Genomic DNA, 8,323 nt, shown 5'->3' with positions numbered 1-8,323 from the left:
CCGGAACCAAGTTATATTTTGTCTTATCTCGATTTCAACGCTAAGTCGCATTTTTATTTTGATTTATTTATCATTTTGGTAACAAATCGATTCGCTTGTCTATAAACCACATAAATTCAACTGTACCGTTTTACGGGTAAACAGAAAGAGATAAGAGAAACGGACACTCTATCCATAGCATCCGTCCATAGCATCCACGGCAGATCCAACAATAGGTTCGTAGATTCAGCACTAACCAGTATTTCGGGCAAAAATACAAGTATAAATACAGTTAGATACATATTTCATACCCCACTCTCTCGACCCAAAATCTCTACATTTTTTATTCGGCCCTACAATGCACTAAACTATTGGAGTATTTAATACTGCTACTTTCTTTACAATACAACAATGGTAAAAATTACTTCAGCGATACTCTCCTAAGATTGCTTTCTCCTTGAAAGGATTTCAGAGCAGTTGCTTCAGTTATGTACAATATGCTTTGTAGGAGAGTACGATATATATAATAATAATCTAACGGAGACTTCAGCTCCTGAGGAATTTCCAGGGACCTGTTCTGGTTCCTATCCTGCAAATGGTGAAGTAGAAAACACACAGATTATTGCCTTATGCTTCTAAGTACTTTATTTGGAGTACATTAACAATTAACCATACCTCCAAAAGCCTGCAAAAGCTCTTAGGCTCATATAGATGGTCAGAGCGACCCAAATTCCGACGAATTTATAACTTGATGAAAGAATGAACAAGAATATAATGCTGAATAAAGCCACTGTAACCTGAACATAAATATCATCTTTATTGTAAATATTTACTAATTAATGAAAAAGGAAAATATATATATTGGCATTGTCTTCAGATCATAATCAAGGAAGATATCTCTGGTCATAAGGATGTTTTTCCACTTGCATTAGGATTTTGGAGGTCTTGAGGGGAGGGAGAGGGTGGATTTTGATGTAAGCATCGACTGGTGGAGACAGTTTTAACCAAAGTGCTATTGAGGTAACATTCCAAAACTGCGATAAAGGGCCGGACCACAAAGGTCTATTGTACGCAGCCTTACCCAGCATTTTTGCAAGAGGCTTTCCACGGCTCGAACCCATGACCGTCACATGGCAGCAACTTTACCAGTTACGCCAAGGCTCCTCTTCATTCCAAAACTGCGATCTTTACCATAATATAGTTAAAGTTTTATAGTGATTGTTCTTTGTTAAAAACTTTTGCGCCACTTGAGGAGAACATGTTTGCTTTTCGTTGTCGATAGCAGAAAAAAGGAATGTCATGTGAGCTAATTACCATCGAGTAGGCAGAATATGCAAAGTCAGATGCACCAAAGTTTACACCGTCAAAGACAAAGGCCAGGGCATTGATTGGTTGAGTTGCTGCGACAAACTGAAATAAATAAGTTGTGAGTTCCAAATACATAGCTTATTTGAAAAGGTAGTTAAAGTGTATTGTCAAGTATATTAGGATATGGCGAATACCGGTATGCCAATGCCAATTAGGTGGATGACATTGATGTCATTTGTAAATAATCTAGCTCCAAAGTGTAAACCAACTCCAAGGATGAGAGCTAGCACCAATCCTAAAACTAATCCCAACTGCAATTTTCAAGAATTCTAAGGTCAAAAATAGTTACATTACTGAAATCAAGGATATGTTCAGATCTACTACGGAACAACCTAATTACCTGTAATACTCTTGATGCTGTAGCAGTAGCTCTACTGAAGTCCTTCTGAGCAAACGCACTTGCTAGTATCGCCTGATATGATAAAGAAAGGTCAAAATTCCTAATTTTGATACATTTTCTTAATGCTGATGATTTTACAGGCTAGAAGATTAAAATAATAGTTATCGGCTTATCGCTACAAACTGCGTCAATATATGAATCAAGAAATATCTCTCAGATAACACTTATTCATCTGTCAATTATATTGTTTCTGCAGAAAAGATTAATATTAGAAATCTACGTTTGAGGCTAGTAGTACTAATTACTGATTCACATTTGGGCTTCGAAAGTGAATAATTTGCTGCGTTGTAGCGAATAACAATGTAAGGTGCTAACTCGCTTCGAGAAATGACACTCTAGTAGCGAAAGCCTTGTTGATGTTGCAACAACTATAGGTGTGCATATAGTGACAGGTTATTTTGAGAGGGAATAATTGCGACCTTTCTTCAGTACATCAGGAATTCAAGGACAATACGGTAGTAAAATTTTAGGATAGACATTCTTCCACTTTATTACTTAAGCATTTGGAATAGATCTTTTTGTAGCATCTGGCTGTTTTATTATTCGAGACAGTTGATAGAAACTGGCTTTTAGCAAATGAAAGGAAGATCTATATCACCTGACCCGCAACAGCCAACCCATCAGCTAAAAGAGATGTAGCCAACCAAACCTGCAAGCAGACCTGAAATGCAGCCATTTCGGTTGGTCCTAACCTTGCGGCCAATGATGCAGCTAATGTTACGCAGAACGTAACTGCTATTACCCTCATTAACAATAGAAATCCTGAAATTCCAGAAGAGAAAAATAGAAAAAAGATAGAGAAGTTAATCCACTAATTCATCTTTATACTTGAGCATTAAAAAATTATACTATTTAGTAGAAGATTGAAAAGCAGAACGAAATCTGGTCACTAAAGAATTTCAACATCTCGGGGAGAAAAACATAGTAGAAAGTTCAAAACTTGAGATATCTCAGATTAACTTAATGTTTGTTTCACAGAAGTAATGTTTCCTTTGATGATTTGTGCTGACTATGTATCAGAAAGCAAATAGGTTACAGTTACTAAAATAAAAGAAAGACAATGCATTTGTCAATAATCCTAAAAAGCTGTCAATACTCACTTCAACTTCATATTGCAATTGCCAAAGCAACAAAATGTTATTTACGGAGGAACACGAATGTGGTGACATGTGATATAAAAAGCGATCAAATTTCTTGTTACAGAGAGTCTGCAGCTTGAAATCATTAATTTTTATGAACCAAAAGTTTCTAGTTCAGATAACTGCAAAATCATGGTAAAAATAATCAGAAAACAGATAAGCTGAAAAAAGGGAAACAGCCTACCTATCACGATACAAAAATATTATTTAAGAATTTCTTAAGCCTCATTATAACAAATTTGCAGAACATTTTTTGTTGTATATCTGTCTGTAGTAAACATTAACAACATCGGAGAGAAGCTCACCATTTGTAAGAAATCGAGCAAATTGCAGATACTTTAGACTAGGAGGTAAAAGATCAACTTGTTCCATCAATCTCCAAAAAAGTATTACTGAAATTAGGTACCTGCACGACGAAGTCATATACGTAAGAATCTACATCTTACCATTTACCAAAATACTTTTCTGTAAAGCAATGATATATTGGAGAACTGTTCTCTCACAATTTTTGTCTTTTGGGAGACATGATAATCTACTCACTGTGAAATTACATGAGCAATCGCAGCACCTCTGACGCCCATATGGAATACAAAAATGAATATAGGGTCCAAAATTATATTTGTCAAATCTCCAGCCACTGATGATAACACAGAAACTAAGTTAGATTTTACTTACTAAGTTTCAAACAGAAGTAAATGTTTCTTAACTGAATTTTGAACTTTATCTATCTGTGGAAGCTTGATTCAATTTCTTAGTTGCTCACCAGTTGCAAAAAGTGGAGTTTTTGTATCTTTAAATCCTCGGAAAACTCCTTGCATCGCCAATGAGAGAAGAACTGCTGGTGCACCGAGCGACCTCAATTTCAGGTACTCTTGGGCAGGTTTTAACATAGGTGATCCCTATAATATGATAGGAATTAACGGAGGCGGATTGACCTATATTCAACAGGTTCAACTAATCCTAGTATTTTTGACACGGATAGATATATGTGAAAGATCGCAAATATATAGTAGTACATGTTGAATGTATAATTGCAAAAGAAGAATCAATAAATAGCCGCTCACTCAACCGCTGAAAGCCGGCAGACGTATAATATATGTACAATCCATGTATAATATGTTTATAACCGTGCATAATCACAGTATAATCTATGTATACTGGCTAGGAAAACTAAACAGTGAATTCGGCCGGCTATTTATGTAAAGATCCCATTTCAAGATGAATTTAGCGCAAAGAACCTTAAAGATAGAATCGTTCAAATTTAAGTCTTGATTACTGGCAGTAAATACTGGCCAACTGTATGATCCCTTCCTCGGCCCAAGAAAACTAAAAGAAAAAGTAGACATAGGTAAAATTTTGCATATCATTCGACAAAAATTTGTGTCTTTTGCTACTTTATTAAGAACTTTACTCACAGATTTGACTCCCATGAAGTTTAATATAGGCTTTGCTCCAGAAATTAAAAAAGCTGCTTGGATGAAGCCGAGGATGGCACCGATGATTAATGCAGACGATGCAGATGGAATGTGCCTCTTTTCCGGCTTTGGCTTCAAAACTTCAAAGGTGGTAGCTATCGTTTCGGACTTGTACATACTCCCTACAAAATCAATTGATAAAACGGAAGTGAATATCATTATCACAAAGCGGAAGGAACTTACATGTAAACTTTTCTACATAATGTGACAAAAAAAACATGTTGAACATGGATTTCCTACTTACTACTTTGAGGTATGAGCTCTTTGTTTTCACTGTTTGATTGGAACTCCGTATCCAATCCTTCGGCTTCTTGTGATTGTAGATCCTGGCTTTCAGTGTCTCGTGGTTCAGGGCTTACTTTTGTGATGGTATCCTCCTCAGCAACCATAGATGTAGTGACACTAACAAGTGGGAATATTGCAATCCTCGACGCTTGATTAAAAACAGCAATCGAAACTCCCACAGCAGCAAGCTCGACAGGACCTATATCAGTAAATTTTGATGGTTATAATCTGTTACTGTAAAATGGTAAGTCTAATGAATTTTACATGATAATACCTATTTGGCCAATGAATGCTGTATCAACAAGAGATGCAATAGGATCTGCTGTTAAAGCTAGTGCAGCAGGGATGGCTATTCTTGCAATCTCTTGGCCTAGCTCATCCAATTTAAATACTGATCTGCTCATGCCACACAATGAATAAAAGAGAAATATATTACTACCAGTAACTTGTGAAAATCTAAACATATCAAAAACACCAAAAGTCTCATAAAGGCTGCTGAATTAGTACATATAGCACTATGTGAAAGGAATGAGCAAGTCCATAAGAAAAAGGCAGCCAGTGCACAAAGCATCCCGCATTTATGCAGGGTCGGGGAAGGGCCGCATCCCAAGGAGGTGTCATGTAGGCAGCCTACCCATCAGTAGCTGATTCCACAGCTCGAAATCTTGACCTATAGGTCACACGGAGACAACTTTACCGTCGTTCCAAGGCTCCCCTTCGAATGAGCAAATTCATAATCTAAAACAAAAATTGATCTAATAGATTTTCAAGAAAGTAATTGAGTATAACTATCGGATCACCTAAAAGATAACTACATTTAACCATCCTTAAAACTGGAACTAATAACCTTAAAAACAAACTTACCTGCGACATGTAAAAACGTATTAAAATAGACTAATAGTGTTGTACATCTTCTTTATAATGATGATCACAAATATGAACAAGGAAAAAACTTAGAAATACCTTGCTTCCCTAAAGAAAATGCAGAGTGGGATTTTTCCATTATCTGAATATGGAACTTCTTTCTCTGCCATACTAATAGCTAACTCAACCAAGAAAATGGTTTCCACTCCCCTCTACTGAAAATGGTAAATTCACAATATTAAATACAATTCAGATTTTCTTAAAATACATTTAATGTACATCTCCCCCCACCCCCCCCCCAACAAGACCCCTTTAACAACTTAAAACACTCATATATGATATATGTACATGTTTTTGTATTAATGGAAAAAAGTTAAGGAAGATACAGCAAAGTCACAACTCGCTTCCAAGAAAGTTGAATTTGAAGTTTAAGTTTCAAATCTAATTAAGATCAAACAAAGAAAGAAGTTTCACTCATTTGACAAGAAAAAGTCCCAAGAAAATTCAAGTGGAAAGATATACTGAGTAAATACCAACTTACAAGAATATTTTGAGCTTGGAAAATGGAATGAAAGAGAGAGAAGCTTCAACTTTAAAGGAAAAAGAATTGTGTTAAATTTAATAAAATCTTTTCATTGTTCACTAAAAAGTACCATACTATTAATGGACCTAAATTAAAGATGCAAATGAGAGGAAGACAACACTCCTTTAATGCAAAAGTTTCTCTTCTTTTTTCTTTTGTTTCTCAAATTGCTCGAAGACCAAAATCATGAAGTTGGCTCTGACACGTGTCTACGATGTATTTCAAGAAAGAAAACACGTCTTGGAAGTCCTTAGTAGTCACTTTCTTTAAATAAATCGTTAGACGTTATAAAATAAAGACCGTAAAGTAAAGACAAATATAAAGAGAAACTGATATATTATTCAAATTTCAAACTTATGTACATAATGAACTGAATTCTCCTCTATTTATAGAAGAAAGGAAGCTGCTGTGTAAGCTGCTACTGCAAGCTGCTGTGTAAGCTGCTACTGCAAGCTGCTTGTAAGCTGCTGTGTAAGCTGCTTGTGCCAGATATAGATAATCTTCTATCATGGGTAATATTTATCCATAACGGAGTACCGAAAGGATAAGCTTCTTCAGGAGGCTTATTTCCAATAGAGTACTAAATAGATAAATATATTTATGGCGGAGTCTCATATGGATAAACTTCTTCAGGAAGCTTATTTACAACGGAGTACTAAATGAACATCCATAATATAATATATTCATAACACTCCCCCTTGGATGTTCATTAAAAGATAATGTGCCTCGTTAAAACCTTACTATGAAAAACCCCATGGGAAAAAAATCCTAGTGAAGGAAAAAGAGTACACATATTTAGTAATACGCATTGCTAGCTGCCTCATTAAAAACCTTATAAGGAAAACCCTGTGGGAAAAAACTTTAATAAGGAAAAAAGAGTACATCGCATATTTTACTCTCCCTGATGAAAACCTTGTTTCAAATATTTAAGTCTCCGCATTCCAATCTTGTATACCATCTTCTCAAAAGTTGAAGTTGGTAAAGATTTGGTGAATAAATCTGCCGGATTGTCATTTGAACGGATTTGTTGTACATCAATGTTACCATTTTTCTGAAGATCGTGTGTGTAGAATAATTTGGTGAAATGTGCTTCGTTCTATCTCCTTTTATAAATTCTCCCTTCAATTGGGTTATGCATGCAGCATTGTCTTCGTATAAAATTGTGGGTCTTTTCTCACATTCCAAATCATATTTTTCTCGAATAAAATGAATTATTGATCTCAACCATACGCATTCCCTACTTGCTTCATGAATGGCTATTATTTCAGCATGATTTGAAGAAGTAGCAACAATAGATTATTTTGTGGAACGCCATGATATGATAGTACCTCCACATGTAAACACGTACCCGGTCTGAGATCTAGCTTTATGAGGATCAGATAAATAACCTGCATCTGCATAACCAACAAGATCTGCACTATCTTTGTTAGCATAAAACAAACTCATATCAAGAGTTCCCTTTAAATATCGCAATATATGCTTAATCCCGTTCTAATATCTCTGTGTAGGAGAAGAGCATATCTTGCTAGTAAATTAACAAAAAATGCTATGTCAGGCCTTGTAGCATTAGCAAGATACATAAGTGCACCAATTGCACTGAGATAGGGTGTTTTAGGACCCAGGAGTTCCTCATCCTCTTCTGGAGGTCGGAACGGGTCCTTATTCACTTCAAGTGATCGAATAACCATTGGTGTACTCAATGGGTGCGCTTTGTCCATGTAAAAGCGTTTTAAGACCCTTTCTGTATAGGCAAATTGATGCATAAAGATCCCATTTGCTAAATATTCAATTTGCAGTCCAAGACAAAGTTTTGTCTTTCCAAGATCTTTTATCTCAAATTCTTTCTTAAGATATTCAACTGCCTTTTGGAGCTCTTCTGGAGTTCCAACAAGATTTATGTCATCAACATAAACAGCAAGCATAACAAATTCTAATGCCATTTTCTTTATAAAAATACATGAACAAATAACATCATTTATGTAACCCTCTTTCAACAAATATTCACTGAGGCGATTATACCACATGCGCCCAGATTATTTTAAACCGTACAAAGATCTTTGTAATCTGATTGAGTACATTTCCCGAGATTTTGAATATGCTTCAGGCATTTTAAATCCTTCAGGGATTTTCATGTAAATCTCATTATCAAGTGACCCGTACAGATAAGCTGTAACCACATCCATCATATGTATTTCAAGCCTTTCACGTAAGGCTAAACTGATGAGATATC

At 35.6% G+C, this 8,323-nt stretch overlaps 1 protein-coding gene across 6 annotated transcripts; it reads right to left on the bottom strand.

Moving 5' to 3' along the window:
• Nucleotides 1–204: 204 nt before the first annotated feature.
• On the bottom strand, nt 205–6,250 carry LOC107807914 (protein DETOXIFICATION 42). 6 transcript variants are annotated; one of them, XM_016632369.2, is made up of 14 exons: nt 6,052–6,248; nt 5,610–5,725; nt 4,921–5,042; nt 4,606–4,845; nt 4,302–4,483; nt 3,650–3,785; nt 3,427–3,523; nt 3,192–3,292; nt 2,346–2,509; nt 1,688–1,759; nt 1,482–1,598; nt 1,294–1,389; nt 655–776; nt 205–568 (listed from the first exon to the last, which is right to left on the bottom strand). In XM_016632369.2, the coding sequence occupies exons 2-14, from the start codon at nt 5,678–5,680 to the stop codon at nt 526–528; spliced, it is 1,563 nt and encodes a 520-aa protein (XP_016487855.2). In that variant the 5' UTR covers nt 5,681–5,725; nt 6,052–6,248; the 3' UTR covers nt 205–525. The 6 variants fall into 6 exon arrangements, with proteins under 6 accessions (XP_016487855.2, XP_075078220.1, XP_075078218.1 ...); XM_075222119.1 differs by lacking the exon at nt 655–776 and having other exon boundaries at nt 6,044–6,250; XM_075222117.1 differs by lacking the exon at nt 655–776.
• Nucleotides 6,251–8,323: the final 2,073 nt, after the last annotated feature.

Source organism: Nicotiana tabacum, chromosome 9 (genome assembly GCF_000715075.1).
Source record: "Nicotiana tabacum cultivar K326 chromosome 9, ASM71507v2, whole genome shotgun sequence".
Classification (NCBI taxonomy): domain Eukaryota; kingdom Viridiplantae; phylum Streptophyta; class Magnoliopsida; order Solanales; family Solanaceae; genus Nicotiana; species Nicotiana tabacum.
Note: the sequence above shows the minus strand (reverse complement) of the source record. Positions and strands in the feature narration are given on the sequence as shown.

What these genes read in the sequence shown, in the direction of transcription:
- LOC107807914 (XM_075222119.1), bottom strand. Translation starts at nt 5,680, where the DNA reads ATGGCAGAGAAAGAAGTTCCATATTCAGATAATGGAAAAATCCCACTC. An exon ending in AACTCCACTTTTTGCAACTG is followed by an intron (nt 3,524 to 3,649) that starts GTGAGCAACTAA and finishes TGTTATCATCAG; the next exon opens with TGGCTGGAGATTTGACAAAT. An exon ending in GGTTGGCTGTTGCGGGTCAG is followed by an intron (nt 1,760 to 2,345) that starts GTGATATAGATC and finishes TTATCATATCAG; the next exon opens with GCGATACTAGCAAGTGCGTT.